Source organism: Barbus barbus (genome assembly GCF_936440315.1).
Source record: "Barbus barbus genome assembly, chromosome: 4".
In the NCBI taxonomy this organism is placed as follows: domain Eukaryota; kingdom Metazoa; phylum Chordata; class Actinopteri; order Cypriniformes; family Cyprinidae; genus Barbus; species Barbus barbus.
The window spans coordinates 36938642-36963398 of NC_136732.1; the positions used below are offsets into that span (position 1 = coordinate 36938642).

At 36.9% G+C, this 24757-nt stretch overlaps 1 protein-coding gene across 1 annotated transcript; it reads right to left on the reverse strand.

The window, feature by feature from the left end:
- Nucleotides 1-35: 35 nt before the first annotated feature.
- On the reverse strand, nt 36-22468 carry LOC306862991 (sodium channel protein type 4 subunit alpha B-like). Its single transcript, XM_079406125.1, has 25 exons — nt 22300-22468; nt 20934-21258; nt 20712-20832; nt 19053-19140; nt 18338-18466; nt 16546-16637; nt 16172-16429; nt 15968-16031; nt 15659-15800; nt 15073-15270; nt 14776-14986; nt 14438-14676; nt 14136-14309; nt 12878-13234; nt 11575-11925; nt 9812-9929; nt 9573-9727; nt 9312-9485; nt 6694-6816; nt 6222-6503; nt 6061-6114; nt 5801-5942; nt 5617-5717; nt 5227-5497; nt 36-3400 (listed from the first exon to the last, which is right to left on the reverse strand). Exons 1-25 carry the CDS (start codon nt 22395-22397, stop codon nt 2169-2171), a joined length of 5499 nt encoding a protein of 1832 aa, XP_079262251.1. The 5' UTR covers nt 22398-22468; the 3' UTR covers nt 36-2168.
- Nucleotides 22469-24757: the final 2289 nt, after the last annotated feature.

The following is a 24757-nucleotide window of genomic DNA, read 5'->3' on the forward strand; positions in this document are numbered from 1 at the left end:
GCATTAAATGTGATTAGAACATAAAACCCCAAGGCTCAAAAAACAAGTTTATTTCAGTCATGTAAACATAGAAAGACTATACAATAAAATTTACAAATGGTTCAGTGCTTGAAAAAAAAGTTACAAGATCTATTACATGCATTCAGCAAGTGACAGATACTGTGAGGTGTCAATGCATTCAGTGCAAGAGTGATATTAATGTTAAGCAGAACATTAAAAAAAGCATCTAAAAATGATTAAATTAAAATTTCACATTTTGCTGAATTTGAAAATGAAATGACCTGCACGATTTTGATCATTGCATTACATGAAATTAATTTTGATTAATATTATTATTAATTTGTCTAGTACAATTTAATAAAAAATGATTAAAAAAAGGCATTTGGCCTCTGTAAATACTAGCATTCAGTTATTCTGCAAATATGGAAATTGTGTGCATTCTTGTTTTTATCTCTGTCACATTATTATTGCATGAACAATCTGAATTATGGATAGGTTACATTTGTCCTTGTAATCTTCCATCTCTCTGCTCATTGTTGGTTTAAAGAAATAGAATAAAAGTGAAAGTAATGCCGTAAATAAAAAGTTTGAAAGCATCAGAAAGTTCATTTTTAAGTGTTCCAACACTTTTAGCTGGGAGGGCTTAATTAAATTGGTAGCATCGGTAGCCAGTGCATGTTTAATAAAATGAAATGGATCCTCAAAAGTAAAAAAATTATTAACCAATTCAATAAAAATGACGTGAAATGACAAGCTTCCTAAAAACTCTTTACTTGTCAGCAAAAAATAAACGCTGTTAAAAGAGACAGATAAATTGTTAACTTTGCAATAAACCATTGATCACCAAAATGACAATACATTTATGAGAGAGCAACTGTGCTGGATGAGTATATTAAAACATAATAGGGATACTAAAAGTCACATTAGGTCAGTCTTGTTGAGTCTGACTTATTGTAACAGACATGAGAAATGTGTCCACAGAACGTCATACATACGTCTCCACACATTGCTTATAAAAAGCTGGTCAGTTTTTGACTTTTGACCCTGATGTCAGTCATTTTTCTGACATACAATGCCCTGTTCAAGCAATGCTTTGCATAGTTTCATCTACAGATTATTATCTGTATATTTTGTCATCAAATCCATTATCACTACACAACTGGGCAGAACAACCTGACATTCAGGGCACAACTGCATAATAAATGATATCTAAAAGTAAAAAGAAAAAATGACCTACATAAATAAGCCAAGGATTTCAAAGACTATATACTTGCAATAACAAATTAGCAAGTACACCCCACATACCAAAAAGGCTCATTAGGCAATTTAAACATTACGGAATTCATATTTACAATATGTTCAGCTGGGTAGCTAACTGTTCGGAAGACTCAGTTTATGTGACTTAGTTAATCTTATAGTGATATATTTGTCTTTGGGCCAACTAGAGATTTTGCTTTTATTTTATTTAAATTTTGTTTGAGTTAAAAACCAAATTAACTGCTGTTAGTAAAATCCGTATAAAGGCAAATATACATAATATTACATGTTTTCATTATTATTATTTTTTTTACAGTAAACTGTTAAGACTAATATACTTTAAGTACTAATCATCAGGTAATTTTACCATTGTTAATTTTATTTAGTGCAAAAGTGTTTATTTTGAATGCTAGTCACACTGAATTGTGAAAAGTCAGTAAAATTAACTGCAAATCTAAATCTCAAACGTGTTAAATGTTAAATGCAATAAAATTAGATACTGCAAAAAATGTATGTAATTCAGGATTTATTTTAGGCTTTGCCAGGCATTATGAAAAGTCCTTCCTGTTATTCCTCATAATTAGTTTTGAAAGATTAGTAATAATTTCCATTTAAAAAAAAAAAAAAAAAAATCATTGATATCTGCACTAAGAGCCCAATCTTTTCCAGTGCTATTAGACAAACAGTTGGTGATCATCTTCTCAAGGGCAGTACTGAGAGGAGCCATCGATTGCATCAATAATATCGATTACAACTCGTTGCCATTTGCAAAAAAATCTTACTGCCATACTGACTCCATTAATTTCTTTCATTCTGGCTGTTGTGCGCCAAAGTATAACTCTGAACGGTCTCCTGAAGGCTCTCAGTATTGCTGGGCTTTCCAAAGGTTAAGTGTACATGTCTTGCACCTGTTACACAGTGGACTCCCTTAAGTTTTCCGCAGTGGCTGAGGAGTCAGGAATGGGAAAAGGGGCAGAGTGCAAGACCACATCGCTCTGAACTCTCACCGGGGGACGCTTAACCATGTACTGTGGTTTCCCACTTTGAGAGAAACCCGTAGGTTTGTCATCCTCAATGGCTTGATCTCCATACAGATAACTCATTTTCTTAGCTATCATCCCCACTTTTTCCGGAGCTTCTTCGCCTCGTCTCTTTGAGTCCATCTTCTCTCTGTACATATACGAGGCGTGTTTGAGGCCGCGTTTGAGGACGTGCTTGCGGTAGGCACTTTGAATGGTCGTAGCGGCCACTTCTTCTTGCTTCCGTTTGAGAGTGCTGGTGATGGGCTCGTACGAAACCTTCGAGGGATTGTTGGCCATGAACTTCTCCTCCATAGTTCCTTTCATGGCATCCATGGCATCAGAATCTCCAAGCACCTCTGTAGTGAGGGCCAGGAGAATGTCCAGACAGTGGATCTTATCGCCAGGGACCATGGGAAGGTCCATTGCGATCAGCTTAAGTGTGTTCGGTTTCGGTATCCTCAGGGGGTCTTTCAACGTGTCGCAGAATTCGGACAGCTCACTGTAAGTGATGAACTGAGAGGCGGTGGGGTCGAACTTCTCCCAGGTTTCGTAGAACATCTCAAAGTCGTCCTCGCACAAGGGGTCACTGCTTTCTTCCGTCGCTACGTTGAAGTTTTCCAGGATAATGGCTATGTACATGTTGACCACGACGAGGAAGGACATGACAATGTAGCTGCAGAAGAAGACGATGCCTACCGCAGCGCTCCCGCAGTTTCCTCGGACAGGCGATCCCGGGTTAACCACATCCGGGTCGCAGTCTGGTGGGCTGTTGAGTATAGGTGCCAACAATCCATCCCAGCCGGCGGAGGTTGTGATCATGAACAAGCATATGATACTGTTCCCGAAGGTCTCGAAATTAAACATGTCATCGATGCCTCCTTCTTTTTTCACAAACCCAAAGTTGGACATGCCAAATATGGAGAAAATAAACATGATTAAGAATAGAAGCAAGCCGATGTTGAAGAGGGCAGGAAGTGACATCATCAGCGCGAACAGTAATGTCCGGATTCCTTTGGCACCGCGGATGAGCCGCAGGACGCGTCCGATTCTGGCCAGTCGGATGACGCGAAACAGCGTAGGTGACACAAAGTATTTCTCGATAAGATCTGCCAGCAAAAGACCTGTGAGACGAGAAAGAATCAACAAGGAAATATTATAAGCAATGATATATAAGTCTACAAGGTACTCTTTGCATTCATGTTGGTGTTTATGTGATTTTGAAGTTTCTAAAAAGCATCTAAAACGACTCTAAAAGTGTCATGTAAATCAAGTAAATTACTAAATGCATTAGGGTAAACGTACCTATTAAGCTCAACAAAATCTACATTGAGACATTTTTAATGCACAAGATATTGGTTTCAGTACAAAAAGTACAAAAATATTTAATTTTATTTTAAATGACAAAAGCTTTTCAGTTAAGATATACATCATTAAATTCAAAAAGTCCGGATGTGCTTAATGCGTACATTTTTGTACCCTTTAAGCAAACCCCTGTTCCCATTAAGCTCACATCATATTTTATTAAATATTCTTGTTTATTTTAAGGAAAATGTTTAAAGAATAATTAGATTAGTCCACGTTCAGCTAAGTAACACATTCAAAACAAACCAATAAAACATTTCATTCATGGGGATGAACACAGAAATTAGCCTCATTATAAACCTCTTTTTAAATGGTTGTTAACTTATCTAAAGTCTCTTAAGGCTGGAATACACTACATGATTTTTGTCCTGATTTTCCACAGATTTACAGTCTGGAGAAGTTGATGCTAGTTGCCAAAGATTAGAGCCAGTCTGCAGATTTGAGTAGACTGATTCCATAGAAAATCGATTAACTTAAAGTGACGACCATCAGTTAAAGTTGTGGGGAAGTCGTGGCCTAATGGTTAGAGAGTCGGACTCGTAATCGAAAGGTTGTGGGTTCGAGTCCCCGGCCGGCAGGGATTGTAGGTGGGGGGAGTGAATGTCCAGCGCTCTCTCCACCCTCAATACCACGACTTTGAGCAAGGCACCGAACCCCCAACTGCTCCCCGGGCGCCGCAGCATTGGCTGCCCACTGCTCCGGGTGTGTGTTCACGGTGTGTGTGTGTGTGTGTGTGTGTGGATTTGTTCACTGCTCACTGCTGTGTGTGTGCACTTGGATGGGTTAAACGCAGAGCACCAATTTCGAGTATGGGTCACCTTACTTGACAATACGTCACGACTTTACTTTTTTAATATTTAAAGTCTGTTTATGAAGTATTCACATAGACGTTCAACGTGGAAGAGCTTAAAGAGAGCACACTGAGCTTAATTGGAGCAGCAACAATTTTTTTATAAATTTCGAACAACTATTATTAACAATATCTATGAAATTATACTTTTTCTTATTGATGTCACACTGAAGCTGTGTGATTTTCATAGTCGCGTACCCTTTAAGCTCACCTTAAAATAATATGAAATCTTTAAAAATTACAGCACTGACTAGCAATAAACTGTACATTTATAATATTATGGATGTAAAAGTATAAGCAAATAATGACTAGCAAGCAAATGTTTTCTAAATATTAATAAGCAGTGAAGCAAATTTGATAAAGTGTTAATTTTGTTGTAAGAAAAATTATAAAAGATTGTCATTATCTTCTAAAGTTTTTTTCAAGATTTTTTTTTCTTTAATGTAATATCAGGACAGTTATATCACCCTGACATTTTCTCTGACTTTATGCCTGACAATCAATCAATCAATCAATGACAAATAATGTATATGATAATGAATAATATATAATATAATGAATTTGGATTCAGAAAAACATGCTCATAATAGAATGGCATAGAGGATTAAGCCGCTGCATTAACTGTATTTGAATTTTAAATACATGGAGCCAAAAAATGAGCATCCGGTCACCGACCCATTAACATTTTTCTGCTTCATGATTACTTAATAATTACCATCAGTAAAGCAGACTTACCTAAGATTGAAAGAATGACCACCACAAAATCAAAAATGTTCCACCCAATGGAAAAGTAGTGATAGCGCAGGGCGATGATCTTGAGAATGCACTCCCCGGTGAAGAGTACGATGAAGACAAAATTGATAAAGTACAGAATATATTCCATCTCTTCACTCTGGTCATCTGTCTCCACCATCATGGTCACCATGTTCAGGCAGATCATCACCATAATGAAGATGTCAAAGAACTGCTTGGTGACCAGGTCAAACACCAAACCTTGGAAGCAGTTCTTCAAACAACAGAAGAGAAGAGCATCCCGAGGAAAAGAAGGTGCGGGTTAGTACTTTAAAAATCAGATTCAAATCTATTCATTTTAATGGTTAAACTGAGAAAAAGACTATATATTACCGTAGGCCTTGGAATTGGTTTCTGTGGCTTTTTGGCGCCAAGTTTCTTCATGGCATTGTAGTATTTTTTCTGCTCCTCGGTCATGAAGATGTCAGTTCCTCCTAAGTATAGACACAGAGACAATTATTCCATGGCAGAAGGCATTTTAGTGTTTCTCCAGATTCAGAAGACCAAGTGCCGACACTTATCTTTGCCTTTTGTTGGTTGAAATTGTCAATGATGACACCGATGAATAGATTGAGGGTGAAGAAAGAGCCAAAAATTATGAAGATGACAAAGTAAATGTATATGTAGAGGTTTGACTCATAGTCTGGCTGCATTTCAACCTACACAGAGAACAAAAAGAGTTTTTAAGAGTAACACATGTATTACAGGAGGACAATAAAGATGTAAGATTGTGCCAAGATTTGTGAGATCTCTGGCAAAGGCTTAAATCAACGTTACACCACGAGAATCCACAGCACTATACATGATGTCCATCCATCCTTTGAATGTTGCCTGGAAACAAAATGAAAACATATTTTGAAGAATCCGATTTTTAAAAGTATTTAACATTGCAGTTGTTTATGGAGGGCAGACATTTGAAGATTAATATAACTGCTCACCACTTGCAGTAAGGAGAGGTATCCCATGCCTACGTTATCAAAGTTAACCTTCATATTCATCCATCGCACATTTGGATCATCCTCCATGAGCTCAAGACACTCACTCCTATTGTTGACCTGAGTGATAGGGAAATATTCTTCGGATGTTAAATTGAAGCAGTAGTAGAACTTTCCAGCAAAAAGGTTGACTCCCATGATGCTGAAGATGAGCCAAAAGATCAGGCAGACCAGGAGAACGTTGAAGATGGATGGAACGGCCCCCACCAGAGCATTCACCACCACCTGTGCAAATAGACAGTGTGAGAGCTTAAAACCTTAAATTGTTAAGTTTATGATTTTGAACTTCAAAATTTATTAGATGGTCAGCAGCACAATATATGAAAAGAAATGCGAGAACAAGGAGAGCTAATAAAATTAGGGATTTGCTAATGAATTAATGATATCAAGGTGAGGGTGGCAGAAGAAAACTCACCCTCATTCCTTCAAACCTGGAGAGCGCTCGAAGAGGTCTCAACGCCCTCAAAGTCCTGAGAGACTTAATGGCCCCCAGTTCAGAGTAGCCTAAGATATTTGCAGTCAAACTGATCAAGGACACCTGCGGAAATATTCATTCAAATATTTCAAGTATATTTCTGGTTATTTTTCATCAATAATACATCTTGAAGTCATCTCTTGAAACGGTAATAATAACCATTAAAATCCAGATTATTTATCAGGAATGGGGTAAAAATGACCTGATCCATGTTTGATAAATAATATGCATTGTTAAGAATATCTATATTTTTCCTCATGTTTTCTAAAGAAAGTAGGTAAAATAATAAAAATGTTAATAAAAATAAAATTATAATTAAAAATAATTGATTTTCTGTTTCATTTGAATGATGACCATTGGCCTTTTACTTCATTTCTATTTTCAGTGGCTGTTAAATGTTTTTTTTTTTCTGAATTCTGTAGAAAAAACAACAACTTTGTTCTTAATCTTTACAAATGATTTTCCAAATATATTTTTAATTACATAATAATTCCTGGCACAACTACAAAAGAAAACATGTATTTTTTTAGTTGTGAATGTGTATTCACAGTCTGCACTGAATGCAATAAAAAGCAAAATAACACCACTGAAATATGAATCAAATTCAGTTGGAGCTGGGATTTGTTGTGACATATAAACTCCAGTCACAATGATTCAGATTTATTAGTGAAATACACAAGAACCAAACTTTTAGCTTCAAGATGTACAAACCCGATTCCAAAAAGGTTGGGACACTGTACAAATTGTGAATAAAAACAGAATGCAATGATGTGGAAGTTTCAAATTTCAATATTTTATTCAGAATACAACACAGATGACGTATCAAATGTTTAAACTGAGAAAATGTATAATTTTAAGGGAAAAATACGTTTATTTTAAATTTCATGGCATCAACACATCTCAAAAAAGTTGGGACAAGGCCATGTTTACCACTGTGTGGCATCCCCTCTTCTTTTTATAACAGTCTGCAAACGTCTGGGGACTGAGGAGACAAGTTGCTCAAGTTTAGGAATAGGAATGTTGTCCCATTCTTGTCTAATACAGGCTTCTAGTTGCTCAACTGTCTTAGGTCTTCTTTGTCGCATCTTCCTCTTTATGATGCGCCAAATGTTTTCTATGGGTGAAAGATCTGGACTGCAGGCTGGCCATTTCAGTACCCGGATCCTCCTTCTACGCAGCCATGATGTTGTAATTGATGCAGTATGTGGTCTGGCATTGTCATGTTGCAAGGTCTTCCCTGAAAGAGACAACGTCTGGATGGGAGCATATGTTGTTCTAGAACTTGGATATACCTTTCAGCATTGATGGTGCCTTTCCAGATGTGTAAGCTGCCCATGCCACACGCACTCATGCAACCCCATACCATCAGAGATGCAGGCTTCTGAACTGAGCGCTGATAACAACTTGGGTTGTCCTTGTCCTCTTTAGTCCGGATGACATGGCGTCCCAATTTTCCAAAAAGAACTTCAAATTTTGATTTGTCTGACCACAGAACAGTTTTCCACTTTGCCACAGTCCATTTTAAATGAGCCTTGGCCCAGAGAAAACGTCTGCGCTTCTGCGCTTCATGTTTAGATATGGCTTCTTTTTTAGCCGGCAACGGCGAATGGCACGGTGGATTGTGTTCACCGACAATGTTTTCTGGAAGTATTCCTGAGCCCATGTTGTGATTTCCATTACAGTAGCATTCCTGTATGTGATGCAGTGCCGTCTAAGGGCCCGAAGATCACGGGCATCCAGTATGGTTTTCCGGCCTTGACCCTTACGCACAGAGATTGTTCCAGATTCTCTGAATCTTTGGATGATATTATGCACTGTAGATGATGATAACTTCAAACTCTTTGCAATTTTTCTCTGAGAAACTCCTTTCTGATATTGCTCCACTATTTTTCGCCGCAGCATTGAGGGAATTGGTGATCCTCTTGCCATCTTGACTTCTGAGAGACACTGCCACTCTGAGAGGCTCTTTTTATACCCAATCATGTTGCCAATTGACCTAATAAGTTGCAAATTGGTCCTCCAGCTGTTCCTTATATGTACATTTAACTTTTCCGGCCTCTTATTGCTACCTGTCCCAACTTTTTTGGAATGTGTAGCTCTCATGAAATCCAAAATGAGCCAATATTTGGCATGACATTTCAAAATGTCTCACTTTCAACATTTGATATGTTATCTATATTCTATTGTGAATAAAATATAAGTTTATGAGATTTGTAAATTATTGCATTCCTTTTTTATTCGTAATTTGTACAGTGTCCCAACTTTTTGGGAATTGGGTTTGTACACTACCTATACTAATAGCAGAATAATACAGAAGCAGTTATAAAATATTAGAGATATTACAGCAATGAACCATGATCTGCACTTTAAGAGGCAATCTGGTCCTGCATAAGCACCAGAAGATTATAAGAATTCATGAACTTTTAATGGTTTTCAGTATGGGTCAAATTTGTCTGAAGGATCACAGATGAATCAAGTTTCTTGGGAAACAATAGTGTCAATTTTATATGTACTTTAACTTGAAATTTTCTGTAGAATTAGGAAGAACTAATACTTACATCAACGATGATAAAGTCCAGCCAACACCATGCGTTTGTGAAATAGACCTTGAAGCCATAGGCTACCCATTTCAGAAGCATCTCAATGACAAACACATAAGTGAAGACCTGATCTGCATATTCAAGGATGATTTTAATCATTCTTCGTTGTTCAATGTATATGTCCTCAAATGCCTAATAAAAAGAAACATACATATGAAAAACGAGGTTTCAATGGACTGTGGTAAATCAAGTATGCATGTTTTTTTTCAATGGACTCACTAATGCTCCACTGCTGAGGAGGATCATGAAGATGATGAAGGTTTCAAAATAGCTGTGCTCCACAATGGAGTAGCAGGTTTTACGTAAATTCCACCATGTCTTCCCTTTACCTTGGGAAACGTCAAGCTCCAAGCAAGGACATCGCCTGATGCAGTCTGGGAACGCAGACAAACAAAAACATTAATAAGAAGAATATAATCAATTCTACACACAGTGATAAGTCATCGTTCATGTCTCACTCTCTGTGTAGCAGTCCTCGGGGATGGTGGAGTCCTCTTCTTTGTCTTCTACCACCTCTTCTACCTCAGGAGGTTTGTCCACTGTGCTGCAGGTTGATGATTCATCTCCATCTTTCTTCTGTACAGATTAAAACACTTTAGATCAATTTCTGGTATAATTAGTACTTTTAATAACAACTCCGTATCCTCTGCTGATCTGGCAACTGGCAAAACAGACTTTCAAACAGCTTGAGGGAGGTTCACACTTGTCTCCAAGTGCCAAAATCGAGTAAAAGTCGAGGTCACCCTAGACCAGGGATGTCCAACCGTCTGGAAGACTTTAGTTCCAACCCTGCTCCAACACACCTGATTCACTATACCAGGGGTAGGCAACATTGGTCCTGGAGTGCCGATGTCCTGCAGAGTTTAGCTCCAACCCTGAAAAGAAAACCTCACCTGCCTGTAGCCCTAGCGATCCTGAAGACCTTGATTAGCTTGTTCAGGTGTGTTTGATTAGGGTTGGAGCTAAACTCTACAGGACATCGGCACTCCAGGACCAATGTTGCCTACCCTTGCACTATACAATGCAATCGAAAACGTAAAACTATACAATCCACTTCATTTTACTGCAATGCTGCAATCTTGTGGATTTAAAGTTTGTGTTGTTTTAAATTGGCTAAGAAGTCATGCTGTGACATATCAATCTCCTATTGGTCACACATCTTCATGCCATACAAATTCGCATGCCAGAGTTCACCAAGCTTGAACTCTGGAACGCCGCAAAATTTGCACAAGTTTGTGTTTCTTGTCTCCTGCGTTCACGTGTGTACAAATGGAAGTCAATGGAAAGGTGTAGTGTGATGCCAAGTGAAATATATAATAAGATATACAAACTGCCTGCTAAAACAAACACCTAACTTTTGCTAAATACCTTGTGCAATTTGATACAAACATGCAAGGAAAAATGGCTTAAACAGTCACAGGAACCAAATGATTGCAAAAATTGTTTCAGACAATAATAAAGGGCATTTTTTCTCAATTTCCCTGTCATTGGCAGGTGTGTTAAAAGTTACTAATGTCACTAAAAGCTAAAAGATGAGGCTTCATGTTGAAAAAAGTAAAGGTTAGATAATCTTTTCAGCAGTACATTATCTCAGAAACATCAGATTCTACTTCAGATCTCATTCGATTGTTAATGCGAGACTTGAGTACAAATTTGCATTAATTTTCCCTCTCTCTGACACATACTGTAGCTAGATGTGAAATGAAGTGCTGTGCGATACATGGGGGCATGACATATGAACTGTTACCTGATCCAGAGGCATGTCTACAAGCAGTTGCCTAATGAATTAGGGCCAGTGTGCTTCTACAAATTAAATATGAAATATAATGCATGACCTGAACTGGAAACATGATATATTACAGGGAATTGGGATATAGAGATTTATGGCACTGACATGCTTTAAACGGGTTGTCGTAAAATGGGTGCTGGTCAGAGCGTTGTTCAGTAAGGTAACTAATCATGCTGGAGCTCTTTCCCACGCCCCGTCACCGTGTCACATGGTTTCTGCCATTCCTTAGACATATTCTCTAAACAAGATGACCCGAGGGGCTCCAAATGGACTTTGCAGGTATCACAGTATTTGAAACACATGTCTAGGTGTCAAGAGGTGTTGATGGACGGATGCCAGTGATACTCTGGCAACCGGTTTTGCATTTGTGTGATCTTTCACACTAGATTTTAGGAACACAACTATCAAAATTTTGCACTGAAAAAAACTCACTTTAGTATTTTTATCAACGTCCTCTTTGTCTTTATCCTCAGAAGAGCTGCTGCCATTATCATCATCATCTGATTCACCGTTGGCTATAGGCACTTTGACAATGGACAGACTGGAATTCATGGTGGCCATTTTAGAATCGCTTTCTTCGTTTGCTTTCACAACCTCTACCTTTGGCTTCAGGCCCAGACATTGTCTCAAATGTCCGATAACTAAGGCCTTTACCCAGTCAATGCCTCTTGTCATTCTAGCAATGGCAATCTGCAGATTGTTCATCTCCCCATCATCATCAGATGCTGCCAGGTTGTCTCCACTGAACGAGCTGAGCAGCAAAGCAAGGAAGAGGTTCAACACCTTAAGGACGAGAACAAGAAAAAAAACTCATAATAATTCAAAGATGAACTACAATGACAAACTAAAATTGTTAAACGATAGGGATTGGTGGCCAATGAGGCCATTCAAGAATGGAATAGTATGAAAATAGTATTTACATTGTCATTAAAGGGTTAGTTCACTCAAAAACAAAAATTGTGTCATTAATTACTCACCCTCGTGTCGTTCTAAACCCGTAAGAACTTCATTCATCTTCAGAACACAAATTAAGATATTTTTGATGAAATCTGAGAGCTTTCTGACCCTCCCATAGACAGCAATGTAATTACCATGTTCAAGACCCAGAAAGGTAGTTAGGACATTGTTAGTCCATGTGACATCAGTGGTACAACATTAATTTTACAAAGGTACGAGAAGACTGACACGGAATAGAAGAGATTTTTGAATAAACTTTTGTTTTCTTTGAGCACAAAAAGTATTCTAGTAGCTTCATAAAATTACGGTTTCAGTTGCATTGCTGTCTATGCAGGGTCAGAAAGCTCTCGGATTTCATCAAAAATATCTTAATTTGTGTTCTGAAGATGAACGAATGTTAAATGGTCATTAATTGTTATTAAATATCCAAATATAATAATTGTAAAAATAGCATTATATGAAGAAATATTATGAAAGTCCCTTTTTTATTTCATTTTATGTTTTTTCTCAGCTACTTCAAAGAAAAGAAAGGCAGACATTGATATCTTCAGGAGAAATGGACAATTTTATTTATTTTTTTGGGATTTCTAGTATTGTGGGCAGATATCAAACAACTTTCACAACTATCTGTCTACTATATGTCTGTCTGTCTGTCTGTCTGTCTATCACATTGGCATTGTCTATCTATATAAATAAAGGTGACTTGACTTGACTTGACCATCTGTCTATCTATCTATCTATCTGTCTTTCTGTCTGTCTAAGATGGAAATCCACTCACCACTAGGTTTCCTATAACCATGACCAGCATGAAGACGGCGATGCACATGCCTTGCCCAGCCACTTCCATGCAGTCCCACATTGTTTCGATCCATTCCCCACATAGAATGCGAAAGATGATGAGGAACGAGTGAAAGAAATCTGTCATGTGCCAGCGAGGGAGCTCGCAATCCACCGAGATCTTACACACACAGTCCCTGTAGCTTTTTCCGAAAAGCTGCATTCCCACCACAGCAAAGATGAAGACAATAATGGCCAGGACGAGGGTCAGATTCCCAAGAGCACCCACAGAATTACCAATGATCTTTATCAGCATGTTTAGGGTTGGCCAAGATTTTGCCAACTTGAACACACGCATCTGAAACCAAAAGAGTCATGATTTTAATAAACATTTTAGTCATTGCTCAAATTCTGAACATTGCAATTTCAACAGTTTTTGTATATAAAATGCATTAAAATGTACTTCTTTATTACAATGCAAAAACACAATTTTAACACTACCATTTCAAGTTTGGCGTCAATAATTAAAAAAATATAGATTTTTATTCAGCAAGAATATATTAAATTGTTCAAAATTGTATGCATTTATAATGTCAGAAGATTTCCATTTCAAAAAATACTGTTCTTTTGAACTTTCTATTCATGAAATAACCTTGAAAAAGGTATCATGGTTTCAACAAAAAAAAAATTACATTGTTAAAAACCGTTTAATTTTAATTAATGTTTCTTGAGCAGAAAATCAACATATTAGAATGATTTCTGAAGGATCATGTGACACTGAAGACTGGAGTAATGATGCTGAAAAATCAGCTTTGCATCAATAAATTACAATTTAATATACTGAAAATTAAAATAGAAATGTATTATTTTAAATACAATTCCATTTTTAAATACATTTAAATTTTTAAATAAATACATTTTACATGTTTTTTTCTTTCTGTATGACTTTTTTTTTCTTCCAATGAAAAGGGAATTATTTCTAGAAAATGAATTTGAAAGGTGACCACTGCTGTCAATTGAGATTTTCAGTAAAAAATGACTTAATTTCAGCTTTTTCCACACATGAACCTATCAAATGGCTTTTATTTTATGGTGCTTTCTGTCTTTTTTTGAGCTTGAAAGCTATTGATCCCCACCCATTTCCGGTAGCTCTCACTTCTTTTGTCTTCTGCATAAGAAAGTATTATGTGTTTGGATCAACGGTGAGTATTGGTGAAAAATCCCTTTAAGAGCCAGTCAAACAATGATATTTCACCTACCAAACGGAAGGACCTCAGCACAGACAAGCCCTGAACATTGGCTAAGCCCAACTCCACCAGACTCATGGTCACAATTATGCTGTCAAAAATGTTCCAGCCAACTTGAAAGTAATAATATGGGTCTAGTGCAATCAGTTTTAGCACCATCTCTGCTGTGAAGATACCGGTGAAAACCTGCAGGGGAAAGAAGATATCATGATGCAAGAAAAATATAAGCTTTTGTATGCTGGCAAAATAACTATAGTATAATAAAGTTTTCAATATAAAGATTCAAGTTAATATTGATAGGTAGATCTATGTACCAGGTTTCCCACTGACAACATGTGCTCGAAATGTTCAGTCATAGGATAGTGCTCCATAGCCATGAACATAGTGTTGAGCACAATGCAGATGGTAATGCCCAGATCCACAAAAGGGTCCATTACAATTAGATAGATAAACTTCTTGAAATTCACCCATGGCAAGCAGCAATCCCATTTGAGGAATATGTCAGCAAACTTGTACCAGCAGGGAGGACACGGCCTTTGAATATCCTCCAGCTCTATTGATGAAAGTGTTTTAACACACAAAACACAAAAGTATGTGGTTCTTTAATTATTGTGGATCTCGCTATTTACACTAAAGCGAAATGTGAACTTACCATCTAAAGCATTGTCTGTGGTGCTCACCGCACTCGGTTTTCTCATCTGCACATCAGGGACTTCCAAGTAATTCATACTACCTTTGGATCCATTTGACTTTGAGAGGGGCTTCAATGCAATCCCGTCATAGTCGTTCTGCATTTGGTCATCCTCACCTTTCTTTTTGCTTGATAGTGATGTTTCACTGCCATTTACCATGCTGTTCTTCTGCTGCTTGATGGCAGACGAAATCAGAACTGACAATTAGTATTATTCAAACCAAATGATCCAAGGCTCTATGAAAAAGTTTGACAAACCTCAGCTTGTTTCTTGAGCTGATCCAGGATTTTTGCATAATCTTCTTCCTTTTCTTTAGCTTCAGCAATGGTGGCTTCATTCTGTTCAGCATACGCCATGGCCACCACAGCCAGAATCAGATTGATGAGGTAGAACGAACCCAAGAAGATGATGACTACAAAGAAGATCATGTACGTCTTCCCTGCGGCACGGAGCGTCTGAAACATTTAAGAGACTTTTTATGCTTTATTCGTGTTCTTGTTCAATCACAATAGTGCTGCTGATACTTTTTGTGTTTTTCTCCCCCTAAGATTCTTTGCTAAATAGAAAGTTCAAATGAACAGCATTAATTTCCTTCTTTATTTACATATTTATAAAGTAATTTAAAAAAATAATTTAATATAACATTTTCTTTCAAAAAACACTGACCCTAAACAGTTAAACGGTAGCACACCTAAAACAAGCATTCTCTTTATGTTAAGCTGTGCTTTTTTTTTTTTTTTTTGCTGAAATGAATTGAAAGTATCAGACAATCTTATGTTTTGTTACGGAGCACATAAAAGAAAGCGAAGAACAATGTGAATTTAACAAGATGCATATACCCACCAATTGGAACAAGTTCTCCCAGAAGTCTTGAGTCATTAGCCGGAAAAGGGCTAAGAAAGCCCACGCAAAGCTGTCATAACTAGTGTAGCCATAATTTGGGTTTCGGCCGGCTTTCATGCATGTGTATCCCTCAGGGCACTTCCTGTGAACAGCAATGGCAAACAGGTCATTTAATCAACAATTTATATGTACTTAGTTTGCAGAAAACGTCTACTTTGAATACAATTAGTATTGAAATTTCTACTTGCTGCTGGTAATGCACAGTGTCAATTCAAAGTTGATTTAGAATATCACATTTGAATAGCATACCCCGCATCAGAGCTGTTCCCACAAAGTAATGGATCCAAATGGCCAGGCACATAGTAGTAGTTTTCTATGGCAAAGGAATGGAAATCACTAATCAATACCACTGCAGGGAGAATCTGAACACTAAAATGGTTCAAATAAAGTAAGCAACAAGTTGTTGCAGCAATTGTGGGCTACATTTCATGTCACAGTGATGTAAAAAGTCACCTGGATTATCAATATATTCCTGAAAGTTGAATGTGCTGTTGGCAGCTTCAGTGCCATTGATGTCTGTGTGATTGAAGAGCATGGTCAGGTTATCACTGTTGCTCCAGCCAAAAGACCAGACACACTTTTGCCGCAAATTTCCCATGAACAATTGCAGGCCAATGAGAGCAAACACGCTGAGACAGAAGACAGTGAGGATCATGACATCCGCCAGTTTCTTCACTGACTGAATCAAGGCGCCAACGATGGTTTTAAGACCTGGAATATTGAATATGCAGTTCAACAAAATCTCATCTGAAGTACTCCCAAATTATACAATAAAACATTCATGTGACATTCATTTTTCCTGTAGCCATGTGAAATGATGTATTAACCTGGAATTACAGTTATTGTTTTCAGGGCCCGAAGAACACGGAAAGTCCTCAGAGCTGATATATTCCCCAAGTCCACAAACTCTGTGAGGTACCTGTGCATGAAGTGAAGAGGATTATTATTTGCTTATTCTGCTTATTATTTTAAAACCTCATAATTATACCACTGACACTGTATACATAAAAAACAACAACCTTGAACTACATAATTCCATTAAACAGATTTTTTACCATTTGGGCTTTTACCAAAAATTGACTATTATTGTTATTATTATTATTATTTTAAATAGAGAAAAAAATATATAATTATATATAATTTAGTAGAGCACTTTTATCGACTATGCAATTACATGAATAGGCAATAGTGAATGTTAGATTTAAGCAATTGCAACAGCTTCCAGCATGTCTGGATATATTTGTAATGAAAATGAATTATGCAACTTGTTAATGTTGGTCTTTTGAAATATTTCCGGCTGAAGAAAGTGTGCATTCAGATGAATCTCTTTTATTGAAGTGAACTTTCTTAAACCATATTTTTGTAAGAGTCTGCTCAAGCAGAGTCTCAGCGTTTTATTAGTGTCACTTTGTTTTTCCACCACAAGTATGGTCTTCTGAGGAGTGTAGAAATTGCTGGTGTAAGAGATATGTTCAGTGTAGACTATATTTAGCTTGAGTGCAACAGTCGATCACAGAAGCCAAATGGCATCATTATGTGTATACTATGGACCAATAGCAAGTGAGATGCCTGTTGGGGAACTGGATCCCGGCATGTAATTATCTGTGAACTTCAGGCAACTGAATTTCTGTAGAAGTAGTTCAGGAGACATTTACTAAAATACTGTGAAGAATATTGAGAGAAATAAGCTTTGGCTGAAATTCGTAGTTTAAAAATTAAGCTAAGAAGCAAAAATATCCAACATCCTGCACTCCGACTTTATATATTAATTGAAGATTCACATGACAGAAATAACATTTATTACATTTTTCTGATAACCTGCAACAAAAATAGTTTATAGACTACTGTATGTATACTAAAATACTTTTAGGTATTGGTACCAAGGAATACTATGGATTACAGCAGAGAGAATGCAGTAGTAATAATAACAACTTAGGATCTCAAAAGTCCTCTTACACCATCAGATCTATAATCAAACCACAGTCTTTTAGTGTTCTGAGGAGGGCCAAAGTGTGAAGCTGAGATTTACTGCTAAAAATAGGCCTGGTAAGTGATCTCGCTTTACAAGTGGATAAACATTTTCATTCAGCCAGGCTGTGATTGTAAAGGGAGGTTAGGGTGGACCTCGGGGACACGCATGGAGAAGCTGAGGAGGACTGTCTTCAGAGGAGCGGGACCTGCGCGCAGCCCTCATTACACTTTTGGTGATGCTGTAAACAAACTGACCTTTGACCTCTCACATCTGAGTGGGTATTTTCACAATGCTTCTGTGTCTAATGTGGTTACCAGACCCCACCTATCTCATGCGCCACATACCCTGACAGAGCAAAAACTGATTAGTCAGTCATGCACTACGCTGACTGTTCGGAACAGCATCTGATTACGGAAACTGCTGTTAAAAATAAATCTGTAAGCTATTCCAATCCGCTTCTGAACAATCCATTTGCATTTAACACAATTTGAAATATTTATAATGCAGCATTTTGTATTGAACATTTAGCACTTTTTTTACACATTTTTTTTTCACATTCATCAGTACATTGAGAGTCATAACAAATCTTTGCACTGGCTTGTTTAACTTCTGATTTTACATTTACAGTTATTCAGGGTCATACTTACGCCATGGAGATGACCATAAAATCCAGCCAATTCCATGGATCTCGCAGGAATGTGAAATCACCAATGCAGAAGCCTCTGGACAGCAGCTTCACAAGCGCCTCAAAGGTGTAGATGCCAGTGAAAACGTACCTAAGAGGTACCAAATTACACAATAAACAATCAAGGCATATAAATGTGTCTCAATAACTGCCACTTTACATTGGTTTTATGTCAAGAGCATTAAAGATCAAGGTTGTGCGCCAGAAATAAATTAAGAATGTCATTTAATTTTCTTGAATTTGAATTAAATTAGTTTTGAGAATGGAGGATTGTAATTAAAATTTAAGGAAGCAGAATTAAAATGAATTGATATTCACATTTTTGTGACTATAATTTTTAACTAGAAAAGCAGAGTTTAGAAAATATTTGGATGGATGGACGGATGGATGGATGGAAAATTAGACAGACAGACAGACAGACAGACAGATTAGATAGATAGATAGATAGACAGACAGACAGACAGACAGACAGACAGACAGACAGACAGACAGACAGACAGACAGACAGACAGACAGATAGACAGATAGATAGATAGATAGATAGATAGATAGATAGATAGATAGATAGATAGATAGATAGATAGATAGATAGATAGATCAGTGATCAGTTGTCATTGGTGGTGTTGAGTATTTAAAGAATGCTGGGATAGATTTTGGAAACATGGTGCAAATCTTACTCTACTATTTTGCTCCATGCTGGAGGGTCACCCATCGTCATGAACACGCAGTTTGACAAGATAGTTATCATGATGAACATGCTAAATAATTTGTTGTGAAGTAAAGGAAAACTCTAAATTAAGCAAGAAGTCAAAGCATTACACAAAGTTAAGATGTCAACCTAAATAATATGTGACCCTGGACCACAAAACCAGTCTTAAGTGTAAATGTTTCGAAATTGAGATTTATGCATCATCTGGAATCTGAATAAATGAACTTTCCATTGATGTATGGTTTGTTAGGATCGGACAATATTTGGCTGAGATACAACTATTTGAAAATCTGGAATCTGAGGGTGCAAAAAAAACTAAATATTGAAAATCGCCTCTAAAGTTGTCCAAATGAAGTTCTTAGCAATGCATATTACTAATCAAAAATTACGTTTTGATATATTTACGGTAATAAATTTACAAAATATCTTCATGGAACATGATCTTTACTGATGAATATCCTCATGATTTTTGGCATAAAAGAACCCATACAATGTATTTTTGGCTATTGCTACAAATATACCCCAGCGACTTAAGACTGGTTTTGTGGTCCAGTGTTATGGAATTATTTTTGTGTCTTTATTATTCAAACAAAAATTCTGTATTTGAGAGCAAAACTAATTATTTTGTAATTAAAAAATAAAAGTTTGCAAAAAAAGTCTTCTTAAGGTTCAAAATTAAAGTAATTGAAAACAAAATAATTTGCAGTGCGTGTAAATCTTTAAAAATATATATATTTTTCTTTGTGCACTTCAAAAACTTTTCATCACTAATCCACAAATGTTGCTCTCTTTCCTGCCTTCTTTTTTTTTGCGGGTCTAAAACGTTTGTTTGCGAGTTGAAAAGTTTTGCTTGCGAGTGAAGCTGTGTGTCAGTGGGCGGTCTCTACGCACCAGGATGAAAGGCCCTTTTCTATTGGCCACTCTCGATTGAAGTGACAGGTTGACCACGCCCACTACGCTTTCACGCTACTGACGCCAGTCTGACAGAAGAGCGAGCTTCTAGCAGCAATGGCCAGCAACCGCTCCTTTACTGGGTAAGTTAACTAATTTAACATCTTAAATTCAGTGACTAGTGAACTGAATTATTCTCTCTTCTCATGCTCCCCCACCAAAATACATAACGTTAGCTAAGCCTGTCTGTAGTTGGTGATGGCCAATAGAAAAGGGCCTTTCATCCTGGTGCGTAGAGACCGCCCACTGACACACAGCTTCACTCGCAAGCAAAACTTTTCAACTCGCAAACAAACGTTTTAGACCCGCAAAAAAAGAAGGCAGGAAAGAGAGCAACATTTGTGGATTAGTGATGAAAAGTTTTTGAAGTGCACAAAGAAAAATATATATATTTTTAAAGATTTACACGCACTGCAAATTATTTTGTTTTCAATTACTTTAATTTTGAACCTTAAGAAGACTTTTTTTGCAAACTTTTATTTTTTAATTACAAAATAATTAGTTTTGCTCTCAAATACAGAATTTTTGTTTGATTAATAAAGACACAAAAATAATTCCATACAGGGTCACATACATGGAAATCAAAGAACAGATGGAGAACATTGTTATATGTTGATATACATACATAAAATGACATTATATATAATTATTAGTTTCATGGCGTTATTTGAAGGATATGAATGTATGAGTATTCTTATGGCCACTCGTCGAATGGGGCTGAATGGACTTAGAACGTAGCATGCAGGTTCAGCATTGAATCGGTATATTGTATTTCCTTTGGTGACCACGATGAAAGTCTGCAAAACAAAAAAAGGGACACAAAATCTCTTGTGGTATAATAATGTTCTGATAAACCAGATTTGTAAATATTTATTGGTATTTCGCTTTTGCCACTGACTTTTTTTGCATTGTAGAATGGATCCAACTCTTCCAGAGGAACATTGAGGAGATTCGGCGGAGGGTCTCCATATATGAAGGGTAGGGCCTTTCCTGCTTCCAAATCACTGCTGGGTTTGGGCAGATCCTCCTCAGGCACCTCGACATTCTGGGCCTTCATCTGCTCCTGCTCGGTGGCCTCTTCTGCCATCCGCCGCTCGATCTCGGCAAGCGACTCCAAAGTGAAGGGGCGGAACACATTGGTGCCAGTGGGAGGGAGTAGACGCGCCATCTTGACATTCTGCTGAAGGAGGGCTGCCACCACTTCGGGGTCTCTCAATTGTGCCCTACAGGGATAAAATGTATAAATATTTTATATTATAAATAGCATCTACCGTCACAGCTTAATTTCTGCACACATACAAAAGTTTTTATGGGTTATAAATAAAACAGGTTATTCTGAGATATTTTAAATAGAGTTAAAGTGGCATTACGCCGCCTTGGCATTATAAAGTTCCATCTGCATTCTGAGCAGTTTTGAAATATTGAGCTTTAAAGTTTTTGCGTTCCATAGACTTCTGTAGATAGAACCCTTTTTGTTTTCTTAAAAAAAGGCCCAAAAGAAACATCATATAATGTAAATAAGTTGTCACAGAATAAGAATATGTAAATAACTCAGTTTTGACAAAAATGTGAGATAGATTTTTATATCGCTACATGACATTCTATTTCAAATAACTGCTGTTCTTTTCAACTTTTTTCCTAAATAAATCCTGAAAAAAATGCAGAATGATTGATAGAAGGATCATGTAACACTGAAGACTGGAGTATGATGTTGAAAATTCAGCTTTGCCATCATAGAAAGAAAATACTTAAAAAAATTATTAATAGAAAAGAGTTATTTCAAATTCAGAGAAATAAATTACATTTTACCTTAAAAATGTATTTGAAATTATAATAACTGTTAACAATATTACTGTTTTTACTTTATTTTTGATTACATAAATGCAGCCATTAAAAAATCTTACCAACCCCAATCTTCCGAAATAACCCAAATATACACTTCTTTTTTTCTCTTGCCATATAGTGAGATGACTTTATTTCTCATAACTGTGAGATATAAAGTCAAAATTTCAAGGAGTTTAATATACAAGGCTCTTTCTTTTTTTAGAACATAGAACAATAAAAAAAGACAACACTAAAAACTAAATCTAAGCATAATATTCCAGTTTAAATAAACTGTACATCACATCACAATTAAAGCACTATTACTATCACAGCACTGTCACAACAAAAAATTTTGAGCTCCACAAGAATGAGCATCGCTCGCCATCAAGTGGTGTATACAGACCAAACAAGTAACCTGTTTTAACATTTTTCAAACTTACAGTTGACGCGGCAATAGTTTTAGGTTCTTAGCTCTGTTTGGGTGAGCAGCACGATTCCTGCGCCATACCTCCATCAGGTTTATCTTTCGCTTAGGCATTGCTGCTGTGTCCCCAAATTATGCGTACAGTTAAAAGCTCTCTACAAATTGAAGGATGTTACTGCAACTGTGTGCTGAGGTTTGGTTCGCCGCTTTTTTACTTTTGGGTCCAGGGATGAGACCCTGCCCCCTCAGAGTAACAAAACAATTGAGATCACAAAGATTCGATTGAGGCTGAGTTCATTGGGCTGTCTACAATGAGTAAGTTTCCACTTCAAGAGATTTGCTCCAGACAACCCTCACTTTTCTTAGAAAGGAAACAGTGATGAAAAGCGCCATTTACGTATCTAATTATGAAAGTTAAAATTTTTCCTTGAGTATACTTTCCATGATACGTGACAGCTTACATTTCTGCACCTGTACACAGAAATCATTGGGTTTTTAATGTGAAAAATCAACAAAACTGCGTCAATTTTCAAGTGGCCTTATTCAAGTCTTTCTGTAGACTCCGCACAGTTGCTGTGTGAAGCGGTGACTCACTGCACATGAATGTACATGGAGAGAAGAGCACTGCTAACTTCCCAGAAGCTGTGCTTTGGTGCCAAATCCAGCCAGCAGGGGGCTGGTCACTATCTTAGTCTTTCTTACATCTTCCCAGTTTTTGAAATTATATTTTGTAATTTAAACAGATTTTTAAAGTCATTTTGAAAACAGCAAGGCTCAATTTGATTGGCAGCCTCTATAGAAGTGATGATCAAAAAGTTATTTTTGCAGTGTTCATGCCATCATATTTTTAAAAGATATTCAAAGCTTTGTTTGAGACACTTAAAAAGATACTTCACCTTAAAAATTTTAATTTTGTCATCACTTACTCACCCTTATGTCGTTCCAAACCTGCATGAGTTTCTGTCTTATGTTGAACATAAAAGAAAATATTTTGAACAATTCTAGAAATCAAAAAGATGATGGTCCCTATTGACAGCTATTGAAGTCGTTGGGGACCAACAACTGTTTGGTTCTTCAAAATATATTATTTTGTGTTCAGCATAAGAAAGAAATTCATAGAGGTTTGGAACAACATGAGGGTAAGTAAATGATGACAAAATTTTCATTTTTGGGTGAACTGTTCCTTTAAGTAAACAATTTTTCAATCTACCAATCATTTATATTTTGAAGCCAACAACCGATATTAGATATTAATGTGAGGCTGATTATAAAAAAAAAAAAAGACACCTTAAAAATTTCTGCTTTTTTATTTTAAATCAACTTAGAAAACAACTTAGAAAATAATATTTTCAATCCAACAATCATTTAACAAATGCAGACCTAGTATGAACCATTAGAAAAGAATACATATGACTCCACTCATTCCTGCCGTGTGTTTGCTCGCTAAACAATAAACATGCCCCGCTTCCTGCTAAATTCCTCCCCGCCCACCACTCGATCTTTCTGCGGGGTCATTCTGCCTTTTTATTCAAGGCAGCCCAAAAATCATTACATCCTAACTCAGTGCCATTTTCTGTCTTTTAAATATATATATTCAGTAATTTTACTCTAATGGCAATGTATAGGTCCTTTTCTATGCAATTAGTGAAATAACCGAACATAAATATAGAACCCTGATAAAAATGCTCATTTTAGAAGAAAATTTCAGACGGCACATAAAGGCTTTTGCATCTGAACCCTTCAAATGTAATTTCATGTCCCAGTCACATTTTCTCGGTTAAATAAACAGCAATTTTAACTATACATTTTATTTGTGAAAATATGTTCAGCTATTCGTTTTAATATTTACCTATTTTTGAATTTTCGGATCATCAGTTAAGCTTGGTAAATACTGGTCACAGACGCAAAGATTTACTTTAAATTTCACCAAGCTGATAACTCCCACAGATCATGTTTTCAGGCCTTTTCAAGTCTTATTTTGACGTAACAAAGTGGTTATATCTAAGCGTGTGAGTTGTTTACTTAATTTTTAAATGAGTCTTCCCATTAACACCATTATATTATTCATTCAGACTGATTCATGAATGTGCAACACACACAAACACAAGAGGCAGGATTTGATGAACCAATCACAGCCGATCATAACCAGTCATATCCAATAATATCGCGATGGAGGCATTGCCTCCCCTCTTGTGACTTACCCCCATTCATTCTCATTAAACCCCACACCAAACTCTCTGCATGCTTTAGATAAGGCATGGGCAAACTCAGTCCTGGAGGGCTGGTGTCCCTGCAGAGTTTAGTTCCAACCCTGATCAAACTCACCTGATGACACCGGCCCTCCAGGACTGAGTTTGCCCATGCCTGCTTTAGAGGGTCTGTTAAAAGTAAATGGGCTCAGGGGAGGCAAGAGTGTTACGGGGCTGACGAGACGTGAGACATGCGGATCCATATGCAAAGCTTTATTATAAAAC

Bases quoted from the DNA above. Each gene is read 5' to 3' on its own strand.
- LOC306862991 (XM_079406125.1), bottom strand. From the start codon at position 22,397: ATGCCTAAGCGAAAGATAAACCTGATGGAGGTATGGCGCAGGAATCGT. The intron at 14,310-14,437 runs GTACATAGATCT...TTTCCCCTGCAG, and splicing joins TGTTGTCAGTGGGAAACCTG to GTTTTCACCGGTATCTTCAC. The intron at 9,930-11,574 runs GTGAGTTTTTTT...TAATCTGTACAG, and splicing joins ACGTTGATAAAAATACTAAA to AAGAAAGATGGAGATGAATC.